This window comes from Mauremys reevesii, linkage group 8 (assembly GCF_016161935.1).
Source record: "Mauremys reevesii isolate NIE-2019 linkage group 8, ASM1616193v1, whole genome shotgun sequence".
NCBI classification, from domain to species: domain Eukaryota; kingdom Metazoa; phylum Chordata; order Testudines; family Geoemydidae; genus Mauremys; species Mauremys reevesii.
This window is the reverse complement of record NC_052630.1, coordinates 79,319,169-79,343,139: the sequence shown is the minus strand read 5'-3', so window position 1 is coordinate 79,343,139 and position 23,971 is coordinate 79,319,169. Positions and strand designations below refer to the sequence as shown.

Below are 23,971 nucleotides of genomic sequence, written 5' to 3'. Positions count from 1 at the left end.
ACATTCCACACAGATAACGAGGAACAGGCTGACCCATCCCAATGACAGGGCCAATATGATGGATAGAGTTGTTTTGTTTGAACCAACATGTACAAGGTGAGAGGCGGAACCTTACTATGTAGAGGGGGTTGTACCTTGCTATGTAGAAGGGTTGCAACTCAATACTTCAGGAGCAGGGTCAGCTCTAGGCACCAGCAAAACAAGCAGGTGCTTGGGGCGGCACATTTCCAGGGGGCATCATTTTGGCCATCCTTTTTTTTTTTTAAACTCACTTCCTCCCCGCTCACAACCCTGCAGAAGCGGAGACTGAAGTGTTCACCTATTGGCTTTTGTATGTTACCGTTCCTGATGTCCAATTTGTGTCCATTTATTCTTTTATGTAGGGACTGTCCGGTTTGGCCAATGTACCTGGCAGAGGGGCATTGCTGGCACATGATGGCATATATAACATTAGTAGACGTGCAGGTGAATGAGCCCCTGATGGTGTGGCTGATGTGGTTGGGTCTTCTGATGGTGTTGCCAGAGTAGATCTGGGGACAGAGTAGGCAATGAGGTTTGCTACAGGGATTAGTTCCTGGGTTAGTGTTTCTGTGGTGTGGTGTGTAGTTGCTGGAGGACTGCTTGTTGTTTTTGTGGATACTGACTAACACGGCTACTCCCTGATACTTGACACCATGCAAGGCTCTAATTTTATAAATTTTATTAATAACAATAATTGGATATTATAAAGGTAGAATAAAATGTAGTAGATTTTGATATGAAAGAATGAAGGAAGTGACAGTGTATTGTGTATAATGTATGTGATTTATTTTAAGATCCATGCTATGTTGTGCAAAGTGAAAACAATAACAATGTCAACCCTGTCAGGTTATTCATTTATTTTTATTAAATATGTAGTCTAAATAATGAAATTAATAAATTTTCAAGCTGAACGTGTACTATAATGAACAATGCCATATTAAGCAGTATTCATTTTTGAAAGTTTATAATAAGCGATGCTCCAGAGAGAGCGGAGGGGTGGGCGGAAGGTGGAAGTTTCACCTAGGGCGCAAAATATCCTTGCACCGGCCCTGGATCCTGGAACTGAAAATCATATTAAAAAAACAGCTGAAGTTAGAAATTTTAAATTTGTATGTTTCATTGAGACTTAAAAATGAGATTTCAGGGGATCAGTTTCAAAGTTATGAAATTTTAAAGTTATCCGTTTAATGCCTCTACATGAGACTTTTTCTGTTCTTCTGTTGGGTTTTCTGGACACATTGTTCAGGAGTCTTTCCATTAGGCAGGGGTGAGCTGGAGCCAGTTCGCAGGAACCGGTTGTTAAATTTAGAAGCGGTTTTAGAACCGCTTGTTAACTGGCTTCCCTGAAGCTTTGATGGGCTCTGGCTGGGAAGGGTGTAATTCCTCCTCCCGGCCGCCAGGGGGCGCCATGCTGCGCTACGGGAGGCATCTGAGCTGCCTCCTGGCCCTGTTGCTGCTGCTGCTCCTCGGACCCCTGGCCCTGGGGCTCCTGCTGCTGCCTGGTGGGTCCCCGGCTGCGTCCTGCTGCTCAGGCTGCTCCCAGCCGCTCCCCCCCGTGTATCTGCACCCCCACCGCCTTCCCTGCCTGCAGCCACCCCACACTGCAGCCAGCCCCTGTCACCCTGCCCTGCCCCCTGTCCTGCCCCCCATTGCACCCCCTGCCTGCAGCCAGCCCCTGTCTGCACCCCCTGCCCCGCCACCCCCCATTGCACCCCCTGCCTGCAGCCAGCCCCCGTCTGCACCCCCCGCCCCGCCACCCCCCATTGCACCCCCTGCCTGCAGCCAGCCCCCTGCCTGCACCCCTGCCCCGCCACCCCCATTGCACCCCTGCCTGCAGCCAGCCCCTGCCTGCACCCCTGCCCCGCCACCCCCATTGCACCCCTGCCTGCAGCCAGCCCTGCCTGCACCCCTGCCCTGCCACCCCCATTGCACCCTGCCTGCAGCCAGCCCCTGCCTGCACCCCTGCCCTGCCACCCCATTGCACCCTGCCTGCAGCCAGCCCCTGCCTGCACCCCTGCCCTGCCACCCCCATTGCACCTGCCTGCAGCCAGCCCCTGTCTGCACCCCCTGCCCTGCCCCCTCATTGCACCCCTGCCTGCAGCCAGCCCCTGCCTGCACCCCTGCCCTGCCACCCATTGCACCCTGCCTGCAGCCAGCCCCTGTCTGCACCCCTGCCCTGCCACCCCATTGCACCCCTGCCTGCAGCCAACCCCGTGCCACACCCCTACCCCGCCCCCATTGCACCCCTGCCTGCAGCCAGCCCGTCTGCACCCCTGCCCTGTCACCCCTATTGCACCCCTTGCCTGCAGCCAGCCCCTGTCTGCACCCCTGCCCTGCCACCCCATTGCACCCCTGCCTGCAGCCAACCCCTGCCACACCCCTACCCCGCCCCATTGCACCCCTGCCTGCAGCCAGCCCGTCTGCACCCCTGCCCTGTCACCCCTATTCCATCCCCTGCCTGCAGCCAGCCCCTGTCTGCACCCCTGCCCCACCCCCATTGCACCCCTGCCCCCAACCCGCAGCCCCTGCCTGCAGCCACCTCCTCCTCCCAGCCGCTCTCCATGTGTGAGTGTCTGCACCCCTGCTCCCCTGCCCACAGCTGCCCCCTGCCACCCTCCCCACCCACAGCCTCTGCCCCTGCCCCCAGCCAGCCCCTGTCTGCACCCCCTGCCCAGAGCCAGCCCCTGCCATCCATCCTGCCACAGCCCCTGCCCCCTGCCACCCCCCCGCCACATCCCTGCCCCTGCCACCGCCCCTGCCACTCCCCTGCCACAGCCCCTGCCATCCCTCCTGCCCCCTGCCACAGCCCCTGCCACCCCCTTTGCCCCCTGCCACAGTCCCTGTCCGCAGTCAGCCCCTGCCCACAGCCCCTGCCACTCCCCGACCCTTGCCACAGCTGCTTTCCCCACAGCCAGCCCCTGTCTGCACCACCTGCCCACAGCCAGCCCCTGTCTGCACCACCTGCCCACAGCCAGCTCCTGTTGCAGCCAGCCCGTGTCACACTCCCTGCCTCCACCTAGCCCTGCCCCACGCCCCTGTCTGCAGCCAGCCCCATGTCCACTGGTGCCCTGCAGTTCCGTCCTGCCACATGCACACCTGCTTCAATGAGAGGGGGCAGGGAGCAGCTGGGACCCACACATGTGCACACCCTAGGGTGACCAGACAGCAAGTGTGAAAAATCGGGACGGGGGTGAGGGGTAATAGGAGCCTATATAAGAAAAAGACCCAAAAACTGAGACTGTCCCTATAAAATTGGGACATCTGGTCACCCTAGCACACCCCCAGGGAGTGGCGGGGACCCACACATGTGAAACGGAGCTCATTTCTAGTTCAGGCCCATCTTTTTAAAAAAGAACTTTAGGTAGGCTTAACATACATCTGTATTTTCCCGGCCATGTCAGGCTTTTAGGTTCTTAAATCGCTGTGTGGGTGGTAAATTTTAAAAATTCCTCCCGGGAAAATACGGACGTATGGTAAGCCTATTGGTACAAAAAATACATACTGTGGCACATCCCTTAAATCAGAACTTTTTATAGGGAACCGGTTGTTAAGATTTTAGCAGCTCATCACTGCCATTAGGCATCTGTGAGTTAAAGATTCTCAGTTCCAGAAACCACAGGGATGGATACTGCTATTAAAATCTTACTGCTTCAGCCTTCCCAATCAGTGGAGCTTCAGTTAATGATACTTTTACAATGAGTTTGTTACGAGTGTGTTGTGACTTAGTATATTTTTTCATCTTTCCATTATTTTTGCATTTTTCTTTTGATCTAAAGGCCCAAAGAAATCAAGTGCAATGAAAACAGTTAATTCATCATTAAAATATAGTTTTATTCTGAAAAGTGACTTTATAAAAATAGTATTGTCAAATTCTACACTTGTTTTCTCAAACACTCCGGAACAAATTTGCTCTAGTTACAGGTTAGCAACACGGCTGTTCTAACTCCCAGCCCTTCAGCCTTAGCCTAGGATCAGAAAATCAATTGTGTTCTTTCTGGCTTGTGCATTGTCACCAGGGTCTGCAGGCCTAATGCCATGCTCAGTATAACTATGCAACCCTCTGGCCTTCAGTGGGATTGCACAAATGTAACTGGGGGCGTAATTTGAAGGCACTAGTTACCGAGTTTGCTCTGCAAATGGAACTTGGTTAACAACAGTTTGTTTGGGGGGAAAAAAATAACTTACCTTTTGCCATTTAAGCCAGCAGATCTGACTCTGGGTAGACAGAGTGACAGCTCTACTAAGTAAGAACCACACTCTAAGCTTGCAATACTAGGCACCCAAACCCCTCAGGAGGTACAAACAGTTAAGATTTGTACCTCAGTGTTCACTTGGCTACATCACACAATGTAGTATTTCCTATTCCTGTTTTCCTTGTTAAATATACACCTTAACGTTATTTTACCAGTACCCTCTCCCCCCCCCCAACTCCCCCTCCCCCCAGCAAATTGTGCAATATGGTGGTAAATATATATATTATTACTCCTAGGGGAATTCTGCACCAAAAAATTGAAAATTCTGCACACAATATTTTAAAATTTGCAAAACTCTACATATTTTATTTGTCAAAATAATACAATATAATCACACCAGTTTCAATTATTTTTGGTCATTTATTTCAAAATACCTGTCAGCAAATATGTCTGTAACAATACAGACAACAAAAAAGATTCAGGAAATGTTTTTGGACAAGTAGATTCCTTACTAGGCATATTAATACAGAACTCTGAGTAAAAATTCATTTAAACTACAATAAAGAACTGTATTTCCCTAAGCCCTCAGAAGCAGTGCAAAGGCTTGGGGGAGTCAGGGATAATGGAGGAGCTGAGAGACAGGGAAGTAAATTGCTGGGAAGGAGCCTGGGTGTGAACCTGGAGGGTTGTTGGATATGGGTGGGGAAAGTATGGAACAAGGTTTTTTGGGGGGTGGGGGGTGGGGAGGGATTATTAGGGAGCTTCCCCCATGCAGACCCTGGCTGACCCCTAGCCTCTCCTATGCAGTCAGGCACACCCTGTCCATATGTCCCTCCACCCCCACTCAGACACCTACTCCCCCCATCCCCATGTGGCCCTGCACCCCCTCTCCCTGTCCCTATGTGGCTCTGTACCCCTCCCCCTGTCCCCGTGTGTCTCTGTGCCCCCACCCAGCCACTCCCCTGTCCTTATATGTCCCTGTACACCCTCCCCCAACCCTATGTGTCTGTGCCCCCACCCAGCCACCCCCTGTCCCTATGTAGCTCTGCACCCCCTCCCCCCATCACCATGTGGCCCTGCACCTCCTTCCCCCCTCCCTCCTGTGGCTCCGCTCCCATTCAGCCCCGCCCCAGTCTGTCCTCCCCCACTAGCCCTTATAAGCCCCTGACTGACAGCCCCCCCATGCCCCGCCCAGGCTGGCTGTCTCCCCATAGCCCCCATTTCCTGACCTGGCTTGACAGGCTATGTGAAGAAGGCAGGCTCTCTCTTCTTTAGCTGGCTGTGAGCGGCAACATTTCAGCAGACGCTTTTTCTGCATAAAAAAATAAAAATCTGCGGGGCTCATTAATTATGCATGCATGCAGTCATGCAGAACTCCCACAGGAGTGTGTGTATATATATAATGGTGGTAGAATACTTAGGTTTTGGAATTTCTTGACTTTTGAGTGACTGATTTCTCAACCTTAATTTTAGATTAATGTTAGCTTTTGCATTTCATATGCTCCTTCTTGCACACGTGTGTGTGCACACACAGAAACCATTTTCTGTATTCCCAGAAAATTAGACTATACTGAATGAAAAAAGTCTACATAAAAACGTGTCCAACTTAAACCCAGAAAAGTAAGGAAATTCCTACAAGGTTGTAATTCTGCTGCTGCCTGCAATGCCTAGGAAGAAATGGGTGGAAGCTACCTTATCACAACCATGTCCCACTGACACCTGCTTAAAACCTTAAATACCCTAACGGGTAATAGGCACTGTTGCTACTTTCAACTGCACTTGAAATCTGGTTTGCTTTTGGGGTCTGCCTTAGTTTTGTGCAAGGATGCAGGATCCTGAAGTTCACTTTGTTTTTTAGCCTTGCTAATTTTTGCACTGAGCTTCAATAAGCCAAAGAAAAAAAGTAGATTAAAGAGAGAGGGAATGCTAGATAAAAAGAAAGCGTGTTATGATTTGGAGTTTTGTAATGTTCAAATAGCGTGAGCAATTTTTTTTCTTTTTGGGAGCAGGTGAAATCAAAATGAATGCACCGAGACCTGAACCTAGTGATGAGGAAATTCAAGCAAAACTGGGAAGTTTCAACAGAGTTGCATCAGGAGGTTCTTTTGTAGTGAAGAATGTTCCATTAGGAGGATTTACTGATGTGTTCCCACCCTGTAAAATTACTGACCTTGAGGCTCAGTTTGAAGAAGATAAAATTCACTTGTTTTGGACAGCTCCCGGGAATGACTTGGATGAGGGACAAGGTAAGTTGGAAGTTTTGTTTTAGTCAGCTGGAAGTGATGCAGTATTGTCAGTTATCTGAAATTACATACGATGAGCCAGCCAAGGAGAGGCAAGGAAAAAAGCTCTGTCTGTCCCATCTGCAAAAAAATATGACCATCACTGTGGCTTGACCTTCTCTAGACTTTTTCTGTAAAATTTCCTAGTGTAGATCAGGACTCAGTGTAACCAATGAATTCCCTGTTCAATAGGATATTCACGTTAGTCCCACTTAATGCTTTAAAAATGTTTAAAGAAACATGGAACACTCCCAAACATAGGCAAAAATAGGGGGAGCTCAGCACCCACTAGTCACTTCACTTCAGCGGGGTCCCGGGGCTGGCTGCAAATCAGCTGTTCGTCAGGGCCCCAAGGCTAGCCACCGATCAGCTGTTTGGTGGCCAGGAGTAGGGGGAGGGGGTTTTGGGAAGAGAAGGGGATGGGGCAGGGGACAGTGGGAAGAGGATGGGGAAGAAGTGGGAATTTGGAGGAGAGGGCAGAGTGGGGGTGGCAAGAGATGGGGCAAGGGTGAGATCTCAGGGGAAGAGGCGGATTGAGGTCAGAGCCTCTGGTCAGAGCGGTAGTGGAGAAACACAAAAGTCAGTGCCTGTTCTCCCAAACCTGGTACAACAGAAAATTCAAAGCTTCCATACCAACCAGCCTTAAGCTAGTTTACAAAGGCAAACAAATTAAAGCAAAAACACACTCACCAGTGACTCTTCCAAGGCTTAGCCCCTGTCTTCACTGCAACTGTAAATAAGTCAGTAGACCCAGTTACAACATGGGCAGTCCAAGTCTTTAGTCCATTTATGGGGACACAGTTAGGCCTTGTTCATAATGTATATTTTAAGTATGTTGTAACCAGACTATGTTACAGTGCGCACATCAGCACGAGCCAGAGAGGTTAAGAGAGACAGTCTGCAGTCACACAGAGAGCAGCTTCAGATTAAAATCTTTACATACCCCTACAGCTCTTGCCAGCCAGCTCACCAGGGAACAAAGCAACAACTCCATTAAATCCCCAAAACACTGGCCTAGGTTCTTCTGTGTGGCTACTTACAAAACAGCCTCACAGCTAGAGTAGCCAGCAATGGAAGAATAACTTCAGTTAGGAAGATCTTCTGATCACTCTTATGCTACCCCTTACCCCCATCTCTGAAGGGATAGAAAAGATGAGGAGGAGCAGGAACTAGATCTCAAATCAAGCAAAGAACTAGAAAATCCACAAGCAGAACAGAACCATACAGCCTTGAAATGACAACTGTGGACAGTGGGAAGCCAGGCACATTTGCAGCAAGATGCCTGACACACTAACTATGCTGGCAAATGGAGCAGGCATTTTGCTGTCTCTCAGCCTATGCTTTAGAACCTGCTCACATTAAGAGAGGGGATGCTGACCAGGATGCAGGGATCTCTCCTTGCACTGTTTGATCTTATACTTGACCTGGATACTCACCAGAGACACATGAAAGAAATCCTATTTTCATTTCTCATCCAAAAGTTGTTTCTATTTTAGTGCCATAGAGACTTGTGTGAAGTGTGGGGGAGGGAGGCATAGAGGGGGGCAGTTTAATGGCAGTTATCTGCACTGCCATGTGGAAGACTCATCTGCCCAGCAGGAGCTAAGAGTGCTGGTAATATAATGTGGTTAGTGCTCATGAAGGGAGGGAATGCCCCACATCAGTTAACAGCAGACTATTGACCCATATAATGTGGAACTGATAAGTGCTAACAGGAATCCTGTCCAGAGCTCTTCAGAGAATGGATGTTAGTCAAGTTAAGCAGGCCCACCAATAATGAGGGTGGGTAAAATGGTAGGGATGGTAATGGAGTAACATTGGAGTTCTTGTAAAGATACAAAACTGTTCTACAAATCCTGTACTGGGCTTGCATTTACAGATAGTATAATAGGCATACTAACACACTCTTTCTTGTATTCCTCTTTTTCCAGCTGACAGATACATAATAAAAATGAGTGAAAGTTTTCTGGACCTAAGAAACACCTTTGAGGATGCTACTTCAGTGAATACCTCTAGTCTGGTACCTAAACCTGCTGGCACCAAAGAATCATTTCAGTTTAAACCAGAAAATGTCACAATAGAAAATGGCACCATAATCTACTTTGCAATATGTGCCGTTGATAATGCCTCCCTGACCTCAGAGGTGTCTAATGTAGTACAGGCAGCTCTGTTTGTTCCTCCAAAGGAATCCTTGCCTGATACGCATCCTACTGATGTTATCAATCATGGTGTCAATGTTTCAATAATAGTAATTGGGGCTGTAATACCTGTATTAATAGCTGTAAGTATAACTATCTGTATTTTATATAAGAAAAATAGAAACGGAGGCTTTGAGCTCAGAATGTAATAAAACTAATTGTAAGATGAAAGCTCAGTACATATTTATCCTAATTTGTTCTATTTGTGATTTTCAAAATACCTAAGGAAAGAAATTTGTAATAGATTTGAAAGTTAAGTGCATTGACTTTAAAGTAGAGCTGGATTTATATGTATTTTGATCTGCTTTCAATGAATGTATAGTATGTTACAGTACATGTATGTAGACTGAATCGTGAATTTAAAAGTATATACTGAGTAAACTAAGACACATCAGTATAATGTGTAGCATATAAATGACAATCTAATTGTATAGTTATAATTCTAATCTTGCTAGAGTTCTCCAACATTAGGTATTGTGTGCTTTATTTTTTTTTTAAATCTTTCTAGTTTGTTTTCCAGTTGCTTAGCAGTCAGGGACGGGAGATAGAAGAAGAAATTAGATCTGTAATCTTTGGTTTTCATACATTCCTTTTAGTTATAATCAATGAGTAGAAAACATAAATGTATACAGCTGTTGGGTCTGAGCCTGCAACTGCTTAGGTACATGTATAACTCACTCTCATCCTATGACTAGTGCAGGTGTTTAAATATTCACAGGATCAGGGCCATATGTTATCCACAAATTAGCATACGGAAAACACTTTTTACCAGACATAATCATCAAACACATATGCAACACTCCAACTCTAAATGACAGAACAAAAGCAAAATAGTAGAAGAGAAAACACTCAATTCCGAGGTAGCAGAAATGCCACCTACCACAGCATGTGACAGAAACGACGGCATGTAGCATCTAGGAGGAAAAGCTATTCAGCAAGTGACTTTTCATTGGTTTTTCCCATCTCCTGCAAGCCCAACTTGCAACATCATGATCTGTGATGTGACACTCCAGAAATGGGAAAGGATCACCCATTCTTTGGATAATGAAAACATCCATCGTTACATTAGATGGGATCAAATTATTTTATAAGGTATATAAACACTCATGCTTCAGGTCTTCAGCTAATCACTAGCAGGGGCTAGGGAGGAACTTTTCCATATGCAAATTATTCCATAACTGTCCGTTATGGGGTTTCTTGCTGCTTCCACTGACCTATACTTAGAAATATTGGCCAGCATGGATACGCCTACACTCAGATTTTTTACAACTGTAATTAACTGACAGTTAGCTCAAGGTAGTTACCACATTTGGACTATGCCTGGACCAAACATTGGGGAATGTCCATGTTAGCTTTTACAAACATATTAAGTGAAAATCACTAGTGAAGACAAGCCCTTTCGGAGATGGATATCTGGGTTCATGTGGACCCTGGATCTGATTGGGTAATGCAATTCCTATGTTTCTGAGATGGTTTTTTTATGACGTGAAGTGAAAGTAAGAAATTGAATTGAACTCTTAGTTGCTCTTCCAAATGTAAAGGCAATATAAGTCCCCATTTTTGTTTTGGCTGGTGCATGTTGGTGGTTTTCTTCACTTCTCTTGGGGATAGGTGAATGGGACAGAAGAGAGTGATTAGTAGAATATCTGTGTAATAAACAGAAGGTTTGGGTGCTTTATGCACATGTGTTATGCATAACAACAATAAAACAAAACAGACCATGGGAATTGGGGATTGCGTTTTACTTCTTATTTTTTAATTAATCTCTAGTCTTGGTGAGAAATATTCTAAGAATAGAGGATTTCTCACCTGATGATCTGCCCAATCATATATATCTGAGCTGTTTCCTGATAGAAAAATTGACCTTGGAGTCTAGGAGCATTTGACTTAGGGCTAGTCTACACTTACCAGCGGGGTCGACGCGGTGAGTTCGACTTCTCGGAGTTGATCTATGGATGCGTCTGTGGTTGCGATAGTTTCGTTCCGGGTCGCGTCGTACTCCCACACTCTCCCACTGCAACAGCGGCGGTGGCGAGTCGACGACCCGATCGCGGGCTGCTGGGCGCGCGCCTGGAGAAGTTGAAGTTTTGAACCAGGGTCACATTCAGCTTAATTCGCACTATGAAGCTGAATTTTCGCATCGCGACCCACCCCTGATGACAGTTTGATTACCATCTGGAGATCTGTGTTTGGGGCTGGTCCTTCATTCCTGACATGGCCAAAGCTAGGAGCACTGTAAAGAGACAATGCCCTCAACCTAGGGAGGAAGCACCTCATAGCACTTTGCAACAATCTCTCTGGCTGATCCAAGAACAGCCCTGATAATCTCTGGAGGGAGCCAGGACCACTCCTCGATGTCTGGAAGAATAGTCATCACATTCTGAAGAAAAGCTGGAAAGACCCCTTTTGGGGAGGAATAAAGAGAAAAATTACAACCACAAAGCAACATTGACAGGTATCAACCCCTTCAAGTGCCCCGAGTTTTATCTGCATTCCACCTGCTCAGTAGCCCTTCATTTTGCCTGCTCATCCTACCTCTAAACTGGAGGGTACTACCGGCTCCTCATTTTCAGAAGTATTTACATTTCTACTCCACAGAAGTTGTATGGGTAGGAAATACATCACAGAGTCAGAGTAATCCATTGTGAGATTGTTCCTGGAAATATTTCCTCGAGTAGCATAAAAATGTAGCAGTCCTCACATGTATTGTGTCCATGGAGCAAAATAGAGCATAACTATGGTTCCACAGACATCCCTGTCCTGGTTCTCCGTTTAATAGAGTTGTTGTCTGTCAGCTTAATGCTTTGGTTACACTGACATCTAGTGGAGTGTCAGAATACACACATACAATTTTCAGTTATGTTTCCAAAATCTCATATTTACCCAACAGATCAAAACAGCTCCTTCAAGGATGCACTGATCTCTCATATAAATACTTATTTAGTGGGACAGTTAAAAATAATAGAGCCGAGTTTACATGTATCAATTGTGATTGGCTCTTCTTCTTCTTTATATTACACAAGTATCTAGAGCAGGGGCAGGCAAACTTTTTGGCCTGAGGGCCACATCGGGTTTCCAAAATTGTATGGAGGGCCACTTAGGGGAGGCTGTGCCTCCCCAGACAGTTAGGTGTGGCCCGACCTCTATCTGACCCCCCTGCTTCTTGCCCCTGACGGCCTCCCCGGGACTCCTACCCCATCCACACCCCCCCATTCCCTGCCCCATCCACACCCCCGTCCCCCTACCCCTGACTGCCCCATCGTCATCCCATCCAACCCACCCTCCTTCCTGACTGCCCTCCCGAGACCCTTGCCCCATCCAACCACCCCTTCTCCCTGACCACCCCTGAAACCCCTACCCCTGACTGCTCCCCCACCATCCCATCCAACCCCCCATCTCCTTCCTGACTGCCTCCCCCAGAACCCCTGCCCCCACCGGTGGCTGGCGACGCTACAGCCGTGCTGCCCAGAGCACCAGGATATGCAGCTGTGCTGCCCAGCTGGAGCCAGTGATGCCACCGCACAGCACAGAGCACCGGGTCAGTCCACGGCTCTGCAGCTGCGCTACCAAGCAAGAGTTCACAGCCGTGCTGCCCAGAGCACCAGGATATGCAGCTGTGCTGCCCAGCTGGAGCCAGCGACGCCACCGTGCAGCACAGAGCACCGGGTCAGGCCACGGCTCTGCAGCTGCGCTACCAAGCAAGAGTTCGCAGCCCCCCCGCCTAGAGCATTGCACCAGCAGCGCAGTGAGCTGAGGCTGCGGGGGAGAGGGAATGGCAGGGGAGGGGCTGGGGGCTAGCCTCCCAGGCCAGGAGCTCAGGGGCTGGGCAGGAGGGGCCCACGGGCCATAGTTTGCACACCTCTGATCTACAGGACCCAACTACAACGGGGGCTTCATTGCTTTGGCTGCTTTTTACACACTGTGTAAATGGCAATCTTGCCCCAAAGAGCTCACAGCCTATGTAATGTAGTGAATCACTTCACCTCCAACACATCTGTAAAGAAGGCAGCCATAATTTGGTGCTTATGCTTCCTGAGTGCAATAGGAGAGGTTGTTAACAGTGGGCCTGATCCACTGACTTCAATGAGCTTTGGTTCAGGCTCATGCTGGCAGTGCTGTACATTCCGAAGGACACGTGGGGTGGGATCATGACTACCCACCACTACTGCCACACAATAGTCAGCAGTGGTTAGCTACAAGGGCAGCATGGGGTGTAGTGAAAGCTACACGTTTTGTATAGTAGACAGTGCTACTAAACATGGTCCCCACACACCCTTGTAATAATAATAAATTAATACCTAGCTTTTATGCAATTCTTTTAATCAGTAGCTCTCAATGTACTTTAAAAGGGAAGTCGGTATCAGTATCCCCATTTTACAGATTGGGAAACAGAGGAACAGAGAGATGAAGTGATTTCCCATTACGCAGGGTTCTTTCAATCCAAAGCTCTTGGTAACTTTTACTCTGTGCAAGGAGGTATCAGGAAATAAATCAGGGAAGACACGGCCATCCGATCGATAGATGGCTGGCACAAACGGAACACCACAAGAGTGCTTTCACTTAAAGCTAAACTTTACTTAGTCTCAAGCACTTAAACACCTCTGCAACAGGTTAGTAAAACACCTCCAACCCTTGATAATTACCGAAGCTGAGTGTGTCTCTCGAGTGGCACAGTGGCAGCCCGTCTGCCGGTGGGGAACACAAGCTGCATCCAGAGGGAGAGACCAGTCCTGAAGAGTCCCCCCATCTCAAGCTTTATTTATACATTAGTAATAGAATGACATGTCCCTTAAAGAAACCTTGTTAGGTAAGCAGTTGCAATGATCCAGCAAGAGGTTCCTTCTGATTATTGATTAACCAGGTGTGGGTTTTTCCCAGAGTTTGCAGCCTTGAGACCCCAATAGACATTCCTGGGGCATATCCTACTCTTAAAATGCATGTATCAGCAATTTCAACACAATTCTTATCAGGAAGGACGTGGGGTCAAGCTGCCCTTTCTGTGGCAGCCAAAACTCCCTCCCCTCCTGCCTTGGTCAAGCTGAGATTGCTGAATGGCCAATTTTCAGCCACCTTTAACAATAAGTCATAGTGGTTTCAAGCACCTTACTGGTTTGCCAAAGTCTCCCCGTACACCCCCAGTAGGCCAGTGGCAGAACCAGAACCAGGAATAGAACGCAGGCCTCCTGAGGCCCCAGGCCAATGCTCGAACCACTAGAACACACACCAAGCATTATGCACAAACCTTACACCTCAATGCAGGTCCTTTGGTGCACTACTGGCACTTGACCCCTATGCACACACGTTTATCAGTGCTCCACTGGCTGTCAAACACCCAAATGTAGCTGCAACCATGACACTAGGGTTGCCAACCCTTCAGGATTGTCCTGGAGTCTCCAGGACTTTACGATTAATCTTTAGTTAAATGTTATGTCATGTGATGAAACTTCCAGGAATACATCCAATCAAAATTGGCAACTCTACATGACACTGTTCCTTTAAATGCAAGCCTGATATTGAGCCAGCAAGGGTTAGACAACAAGCAGGCTAAGTAACTCAAAATCAACCTTTAAGGACATATTAGGGAAGTATTGAAGTGGTAAACAGCACCATTCCTTGTAGACGGTTATCCAACCCATGTTAAATGGAAAAGATTTCTGTACTGTTAGAGAATTAGAGGTAAATACTAATTGTATTTGTCTGTGTTTATCTGTATCTTATCAGATGTTAACAATGTAACCAGATTAGCGTATGGATGCTAATTCCCTTGCATGTCTTAATTACAATATATTATGTGTGCAGATGGTTCAGTTAACCTTTAGATCAAAGATATAAGATATTGCAGGAAATAATATTACTTACATTGTCTTCATCTTAAATCATCTGTTCCATAATGGAATGCCTTGATAGTTTGAATGGTTAATTGCCTTATGTTAACTAATACTACTAGTTTACCTATGTATACATAGGAAATAGGAGGTTTACTTCAAAGCAACAATGTATATTACCTAGTCTTCAACCAAGGAATGCCTGCTGTATTATCAGCTGTCAAGAGGCTATCGTAGCCTGCCAGAGATCTATAAAAGAACTCTAGGGCCTGATCTGCTTGAACTTTGTCAGGGGAAGTTTAAGTCACAAGACTGAGGTCTCCAGCACCAGTCTGGATTACCCTGCTATTTTTCAAGGAAGAATTTAAACAGACTCTGCACATGGATTGCCTGTTTGGACTATAACCTAATGAACTGAGTCTGGAAGGATTTTATACAACTCAGCAGTTCACCATCTCTGCTATGACCTAAGAACTTTATTTATACATATGTGTATATAATGATCTTTAATCACAATACTCTCTCTCTCTTAGATAGTTAATAGGAATTGGCTGTAAGTGTGTATTTAGGTAAGATCTGAAATATACATTGACCTGGTGGGTAATGTGTCCAATATTTTAGGATTGATAGAACTTTATATATATAATCCTCACCATATTTGACTTGGCTGTTTGGGTGGGATCCCAGGACTGGATTGCTTAAGGGAAACTGTATTTTGGGGCTTCGTGGTAACCAGTAAGATATTGCTGTCTTGATGAATCTAAGTATTAGAATAAACCACCAGTTTTGGGGATCGTCCACCCCATTCCTTGCAGTTTGCCCTCATTGAGCATTCTCAGTGTGGCCCCTCTAGCAACCATGGTCACAGCAAGTAAATCTGTTTCTAGAAGTATCAGATTTTTAATCTAGTCCTCTGTGGTTTTTCAGACAAACTTTAAACAAATGTCATTACTTTAATTTTGTAAAAGTCTCAACAGGTTTCCCCTAATACTCTCCAGTTATGCTGGGAATCATTTTACTTTCTACTAATATGCATAATAATCTTATGTCATTTATTCTTGTCTGAATCTTTGTATTGCATATGAGCCTGAGCTGGCAATGAGCTCTATGCAGGTGGACCCCAGGCTCATTCAGAGCACCACTGATTTCAACAGGGCTTCATACATGTGCAAAGGTCCACTTACATGGAGATCATTGCAGAATCAAGGCCTATACTAATATACTAAGTTAAGATAGAGTTTGATTTTGCGTGTATCAACTGATCTCTTCTCTTTACTGTTTCATGGATCAGTTTTCCTCTGCATGCTGTATTATAATATAATAGAAATGTGAGATGGAAAAGACCTATTAGATCATTGCCATCATCATCACTATTATTTTCAAGTGCCCTGCACAGTGCTAGGTGCCCAAGACACACAGGTATAGTCCTGCCCCAGAGTGCTTACAGCCTAAATTTGACATGCCAGCAAGTGACTGTCATAGAAGGACAAAAAAGGAAGATGGAGAGTGGAAGGACAGAAGTTATAATAACAACAACGTGTGTTCATCCAGTCCATGCCTGCAAAGTCAAGATTGCTGCTACAGTACATCTCTCAATCCTGTAAGTATAAGGCCTTTTCCTGCAGCCATATTGTAAGGTCTGAGGCCTTTGTCTGCAGCCATCTTAGGAAAGCAGAACGTCACATCCTCACATTCCATGTAAATTCCATTAAAACAATGTAATATCAGGCTGTTAAGAAGGCGATCCTGTCCTTACAGTACCCACCATCACCCGATAAAGATATAAATCTTAAGATGTTTAAAGAAAACTGTCTGATAGCATTCTGTCTGACAAGAAATCACTTATCAACAGTTGTGACTGTAAAATCTATACTTCTATTGTTTTGCCTTTATGGTCCCCACTTCTCTGTTGTTTATCTGTGTGGTCTCTGTCTGGTTCTTTGATTGTTTCTGTCTGTTGCATAACTAATTTTGCTAGGTTTAAATCAATGAAGGTGGTGGGGTATGATTGGTTAAATAATAGTTTTACAATATGTTAAGATTGGATAGAAGATTGTTTGGTAAAATTTAGTAAAATGGTTGGTTAAGGTATAGCTAAGCAGGACTCAAGTTTCACCATATAAACTGGAGTCCAAAAGGAAGTTCTTGGGGCTGTGTCCTGGAGTTGGTTCCCAAGATCAGAGCTGCCAGACCTCAACACCCTGCCAATCGCACCGTGCAGAGCACAAGCTGAAGTCCCCCAGATGACCTGATCCTGACTGGCCATCAAGAAAAGTCCATCTGCCTTATTGGGAGTGGTGAGCATTGTATGCTTAGCTTGTGCATTCGGTTTTGGTGATTGTTAAAATAGAGGTTAAGTAGGATATTACTGTGTAAGACTTTTTCACTGGTAAAAGACCCCACAAATGCGCAGAGTGTAAGCTTATGCCCTGAGCCCACGGAAGGGTAAGGGTGGGTGCCTAAATTAATAGGGTTATGCTTTGAGCCCACACAAGGGTAAAGATGGTTGCCCTAGAGCATAAGGTTATGCCAGGAGCCTAGGAATGGGGTAAAGGTGGATGCCCCTACAGTGTGCAAGTAAAAGACAATTTTGTGTGGGTAACAATCCCGCCACACAGCTCTCATGTTCCTCTTCCCTCTACCAGTAGAACTCCCATTGGAGAACAGTAGCTGGAACACTTGCAACTACAGTGGGGGCCAGTAGAAATTTATGCTGTGAGAAGTAACATTAAGTCCTATTCAGATATCCATGGTGTAACATTCTATACTTCAGGGGAGCGCCCTATAACCCCCATATTCCTCATTTATATATAGTTGTGATCTGGCATTTAAAGCATGCCATGTAATGTATCAGGGGAAAGGTTATGATCTGCTGAAAGTCATTGTTCTATCTAAATATGTATATCATTAGTGCATATGAAGTTATGAAAATGTGTTTTATGGTTATGAGTAAAACATGCTGCAAGCTGGGGAATCAGGCAGATATTAGCTCCCCAGAGACAACAACAAGGAAAGTAACCAACATCCAGGAGGGTGTCAAACAACCATCAACAGCCATTGTCCAGCAAAGGAGTTACAATTCAATGACTCACCTGAATGAGGCCACACCAAGGGAATTTCTCATCCTTCCCTGAGGACTTGGCAATACCCCCCAGACATGCCTGGACTTGTGTTTTCCAAGCACATGGACTAGGGGTATAAAACAGAACACAGTGACCCCATGCTTGGCCTTTTCTCCTCCCCCCACCTATGCTGCGATCAACGAGGACATTCAGAAGACTGAAGACTCCAACAGAGGAGACTGGCCCAGGTTTCAAGGGTGGAACCTGTGTACTATGAACTGCAATATTCAGTGGGGTAAAAAGCCTGCTTAATTGCTATGTTGCCCACTCTAATAGGGTTGAGAGTTTAGAGTGGTGCTTATACTTTATTTGATTTTGGTAACCGCTCTGACATTTTGCCTATCACTTAAAATCTATCTTTTGCAGTCAATAAACTTGTTTTACTGTTTATCTTTACCAGTGAGTTTGCCTGGAGTGTTTGGTAAATCTGCTCAGGTTAACAAAGGCTGGTGTATATCCACTTTCCATTGATGAAGTGGTTCACCAATAAATAAACTTGCACTGCTTGTCCTGAGCAGTGCAAGATGGTGTATTCCTGAGGTACAAGGCTGGGAGCTGCGGGGATTCAGCTGGTGCCTTTCTCTCTGTGTGATTTATGAGTGGCTTGGGGAGCATTCATGCCATCTAGCTAGGTGTGGGGCTCCACATGCGGTTGTGCTGAGTGATAACAGCACCTGGAGGGGTTTGCTGCTTGTCTCTAGCAAAGCATTGTGAGAGACAGCTCAGGCTGGAGAGATAAGGGGGAACAGTGGTTCCACAGTCCCACACGTTACACCCTGGGGATCCCATCACAGATGGTTTCTAAATGGAAGCACATTGTAGGGAACAGCTGTTGCCTAGCTCTGTCCTCTCCTGTGCCCAAGTTTCCATGGAGCCTTAACTGCACAAAGCTCATACAATGGAGTAAGGGAAGGGGGCGTATGTAATGGAGCTGGCACTATATTTTTTATGGCCTCTCACCTGGTTATCCCCAGGTCAGAGCCACATCTGTTCATTTTGGCAGAGGGGGGAATATAGCCCTGTGCATTTATAGATAGATAGATAGATAGATAGATAGATAGAAACAAATAGCCTGACCTGTGTGACTAATAACTATGATCATTAAAATACAAAGAATTTTAAATATCTGTTTTATTTTTTCACTGCTCGTGCTGCTAGTTCAGTTTTTGTATTTCTCTCTAGTCCATTTTTTATCAAATTTACCTTCAGATTTTCATGCACAGTGATTCTCAAACCCTGGTCCACGGTCAGCTTCTATTCTGCAGAGTGCTGGCTTGCAGTCTGAACGGGCGGCTGGTCACAAGGGGTGGCTCCAGCTGCTAAACTGCCTTTAAAAATATGAATACATAACTACTTTCTCAATATGTCTTTTTCATATAAACAATTGCTGTAGTTGCCACAGGAATGGTATGTGATCATGGATGGGGAGAGGAGGCACAAATGGCAGGAGCTGTGGTCCACACTATTAAGAATGTGAGAACCCCTGCACTACTACAATGCTGGGGTTACAAACACTGCAGAAAGTTTTGATTTTTAAATCGGTTTCCATTGAAATTAAACTGAATCTAATGGTCTTAGCTGTTGTAAAAGCCTTGAGTCTCATGGCCTCCTGATCTTCAGGTCACGCCCCCACTTCTAACACACATCAGAAGAAGGGCTGCTTATATTTATAAACATTTAAGTTATGAAATACTTATAGAACAAAGGTTTATAATTATTTGATGAATGTTGCTTTATGTGTCAGATCCAACATGCACTGAGGTTAATAGGAGGACTCTGGACACACTCCCATAGACTTCAATGGATGGTGACCAGTTAAAAACAACTCTTTATATATCTTTACATCCCTGATGCTCCTCCCAAAACTAAAAGGCATCTCTCCTGACAAAGGCCAAGAAAACAATTTTTGAGTTTATCAGCCAAGTCATTTTGCATGTGGACAAAAAAGTTTTGAAAAGTCAATGTAAAGGAAAGTTTCAAAATACCATAGCTTTAAAACTTTGTCTGATTTTTTTTTAATCAAACTTCCCAGAAAAACTCTATTCTGGGATGAGACAAGGAATGAAAATTTCAGGAAGATCAGTTTCTTCTTGGAGAAGTTAAGTAAAGGGAGTGGGGAGAAGGAGGACTTGAACACTGTGCTGATAACATGGAACTAGCTTTAATCTGTATTGATTTCCATCCATAGATCTCAGTTACTTTCAACCTCCATTTTTCTGAGCATTTAAAGCCCAGTCTTTCAAATACAGTTGCCAGATGTCTGGTTTTCAACCAGAATGTCTGATTGAAAAGGGAAACTGACAGACACTAAAAGTCTGGTTACCTGCAGTAATGGCCTGTGCCATGGGATGGGAGTGTGGGAAGAGCAGCAGCTGCTGCTGGAGACTGGAGGAGCTGTCTTGCTTAGCAGCTGCCACTCTTCCCATCCCCCAGCTTGATGGACAGAACTGGCTGGCTCCCGGAGTCATCAAAGTAGGTACTGGCAGGGATGCTGGAACAATTTGTAAAGTGTGGATGCTGAGAGCCATTGAACCAAACTGTAAACCCTGGATATGATGGAAATCACTTGAAGCCAGGGGGTGCTGCAACACCGCCCCACACCCCTAGTTCCAGCACCTATGGGTACCAGTGCCATCTGGGGGAGGGGGAGTAACCTGTATGCCTCCCCCCTCCCCATTGTGCCCTGATTTCCCCACCCCATCGCTCCAGGGACCGACCCTCCCCCCCACCCTGCTGTGCCCCAATTTCCCCACCTCCTCACTCCAGGGACTGACCCCTGCCATGCCCTGCTATACTCTGATGGGGCAGGCGGGCAGGCTCCTCCCAGCCCAGTTCTGCAGGCGGCAGGTGAGTCCCAGGGGATGAGGGAGTGAGTACCGGGTGTGGGGGAGGAATGGACAGGTGGGGCAGGGGCGAGACCTCAGAGGAAGAGGTGGGGCCTTGGGGAAAGGGGTGGGGCAGGGGTGTTCAGGTTTCAGGGATTAGAAAGATGGCAACCCTACTTTTAAACACTGACTGTTACTTAAAATTAGCTATTAAATCCATATTTAGAGACATAAGTGACCTGATCTGTGGAGGCAATGAGCAACCACAACTCCCATTTGATCAATGGCAGCTATAGGGGCTCAACCCCTGAAAGTAGGACCACTTTTATCTAGGTGCTCAAGTTTGAGAACTTTGGCCTCACTGACTTTCAAAAAGTCTCAGGATGACAGCACTAGGTACAGAACCCTGCTCCTCTCACTCTCCGTACACTATAGTCTCTACAGGAATGTGCGGCCTCCTCTAAGGTTTGAAAAACAATGACACGTTATATTACAAAAAATGCTTTCACAAAATGGAGATAAATCAACAGTAGAAAAAGGTTTGAAAGCAGCGTTCAATCTGCAAAGATACATATATTTGCTAAAGTGAAAGGTGATGGTAAAATGCCCTCAAGCAGAGCACGTGCATACATACTCAGCAGCTTTCAGACTCTGTCTTTATCAAGAACTATTTTGCACAATGGCAACTTTGCTGAAAGTTTGGAGGGGGGTTGTTTTTGGTATTTTTTCTCCACTCCTTCCTAGAATCCCACTGTAGAAGAATGTAAACAAGACTGAGTTGATTGTTTTGCTTACTTCCTCTTCCTGGAATTTGCTGCCTATCCTAGTACCCTAGAATCTCCCTGTCCATTGGCAAAACAGTTTTACTAAGTTTAGCCAGTAATTACTGCTGCTGTGGTGTGGCTTAAGTGAAACATATTTACCAAATTATTCTCCAACTAAAAATAACAATTTGTTGTTTATGCAACATGTCACATCCTATAATGGTTAACACCAAACTGATCTATATGAGCAAAACTCATATTTGTTTCCCCAGCATTTATAAATTGTCAGAAGGTGGGGGTGGAGGGATTTTAATAGTGAGAAATGATTTAAATGAGAGAGTAATTTGAGCTTCTAATTTTTTGGTTTGTTGTTAGTGAGTTATATTTAGCTTATATTAATGCCTGCACTTTAGTTATATTTGGATATTAATGTATTTTAAGTTATATTAAAGGCACCTAAAGCGTATGGAGATTTATATGTATGTATGTAAATAAATAAATTACACTATGTATACACATGGGGCTGTTCTCTGTAGTCTTTTTCTTGGCCTTTCCCAATCTACCTTGTCATGAATTATCCTGACACTACTCTCTTGGAAGACAGACATCTGGATTTGACCAATATAAAACAGTGGATTTTGCAAAGTGAGGAGTTAATTGCTCCCATTCAGAGAGGATATGCCTCTCTGGAGCTCAAAAGCTTGTCTCTTTCATCAACAGAAGTTGGTCCAATTAACAATATTAACTCACCCACTTTGCCTCTCACCTCAGCTATAGCACATTTTAGCGCACCGCAAGCCAAATGGATGCATGAAATCTGGATGATCTCTGAGAGGTGATGGGGACAAAACTGAAACAAAGTCCACCGTGACCCTTCAAACAACCAGATTCTCCCATCAGATTTGCGTATAACCTCTTGCAACTATTGTAGGGACCAGTAGAATCTTATCCTGCAAGAAGTATCATTAATTCCTACTCAGATATCCATGGTTTCGGGATGGAAGCACGCTATGGGGAACTGCTGCTGCCTGGCTCTGTCCTCTCCCGTCCTCAAATATCCACGGAACCCTAACTGCACAGAGCTCATACAATGGAGCATGGGAAGGGGGAGTATGTAAGGGAGCTGGCCCTACAGCTTTTATGGCCTCTCACCTTGTTATCACTAGGTCAGAGCCACATCTGTTCCTTTTGGCAGAGAGGAGAATATAGCCCTGTGCATTTTTATATATCTACAGAAACAAATGGCCTGACCTGTGCGACTAATAACTTTGATCATTATAACACAAAGAATTTTAAAGATCCGTTTTAATTTTCCACTGCTCATGCTGCTTGTTTAATTTTTGTATTTCTTTCAGTGGAGATAATGAAAACAGACTAGTCAGTTTTTAATTTCATGCACAGCAATTCTCAAACTCTGGTCCCTGGACCACTGCTATTCTGTAGAGTGCTAGTTGGCAGTCTGTGAATGGGCGGCTGGTCATAAGAGGGTGCTCTTCCTCTCATCTCCAGCTGCTAAACTACATTAAAAGAAAATACTACTACTGTACACAACTACTTCCTCAGTGTGACTCTTTCATGTAAGCAATTGTATTTGCCACCGGAATGTTATGGATGGGGAGAGGAGGCACAAATGGCAGGAGCTGTGGTCCACACTTTAAAGAATGTGATAACCCCTGCGCTAGTGCAATGCTGGGGTTACAAACACTGCAGAAAGTTTTGTTTTTTAAATCTGTTTCCATTGAAATTAAGCTGAATCTAATGGTCTTAGCTGTTGTAAGAGCCTTGAGTGTCCTGGTCTCCTGCTCTTCAGGTCAGGCCCCCACTTCTCACATAGTCAGGAGCTGGAGTCAGAAGTTTTCAAAATACCATAGCTTTAAAATGCTTTGATTTAAAAAAAAAATCAAACTTCCCAGAAAAAAACTCTGTCCTGGAATGAGCGAAGGAACGCAAAATTTCAGGAAGATCAGTTACTTCCCAGAGAAGTTAGGTGTTGGGGCAGGACAAGGTAACTGGAATACTGAGCTGATAACGAGGGGCTAGCTTCAATCTACAGCGATTGCTATCCAGAGATCTCAGTTGCTTAACTCCCATTTTAACTGAGTGTTTAAGGGTCAGTCTTTCAAACACTAGCACACAATATTAGCTATTAAAGCCCTAGGTAGAGATAAGTGATCTGGTCTGTGGAGGCAACAACCAACCACAATTCCCATTTAATCAATGGCAGCTCTAGGGACTCAACCCCTGAAAGTAGGGCCACTTTTATCTAGGTGCTGAGAACTTTGGCCTCACTGACTTTCAGAAAGTCTCAGGGTGACAGCACTAGGTACAGAACCCTGCTCCTCTCACTTTCCGTACACTATAGTCTCTACAGGAACGTGCGGCCTCCTCTGAGGTTTGAAAGACAATCATGAACCAATGACACATTATGTTACTAAAAATACTTTCAGCAAACTGGAGTTAAATCAACAGTTGAAAAGGGGTTTGAAAGCAGCATTCAATTAGCAACGATGTAAACTTGCTAAAACTAAAGGTAAAGAATGGTAAATTGCATTCAAGCAGAGCAAGTACTTACAAACACAGTAGCTTTCAGGTCCTGTTTGCTCGATAACTGTTTTGTACAATAGCAACATCATAAATAAAATTGTTTTTTGTTGGTTTGTTTTCCCCTCCCCTTCCTAGACTCACACTATAGAAAGGATGTAAATATAAGCATACACAGAATGAGCTCTACCCTGACATCT

The 23,971-nt window shown here is 45.3% G+C and overlaps 1 protein-coding gene across 5 annotated transcripts in view; it reads left to right on the top strand.

The window, feature by feature from the left end:
* Positions 1 to 10,415, top strand: part of LOC120370872 (calcium-activated chloride channel regulator 1-like) — a 100,611-nt gene extending 90,196 nt beyond the window's left edge. For all 5 annotated transcript variants that reach the window (XM_039486149.1, XM_039486150.1, XM_039486148.1 and 2 more), the window contains 2 exons: positions 6,224 to 6,460; positions 8,428 to 10,415. In XM_039486149.1, coding sequence (XP_039342083.1) covers positions 6,224 to 6,460; positions 8,428 to 8,843 — 653 coding nt within the window. In that variant the 3' untranslated portion in view covers positions 8,844 to 10,415. The remainder of the gene's footprint in view (positions 1 to 6,223; positions 6,461 to 8,427) is intronic.
* Positions 10,416 to 23,971: the final 13,556 nt, after the last annotated feature.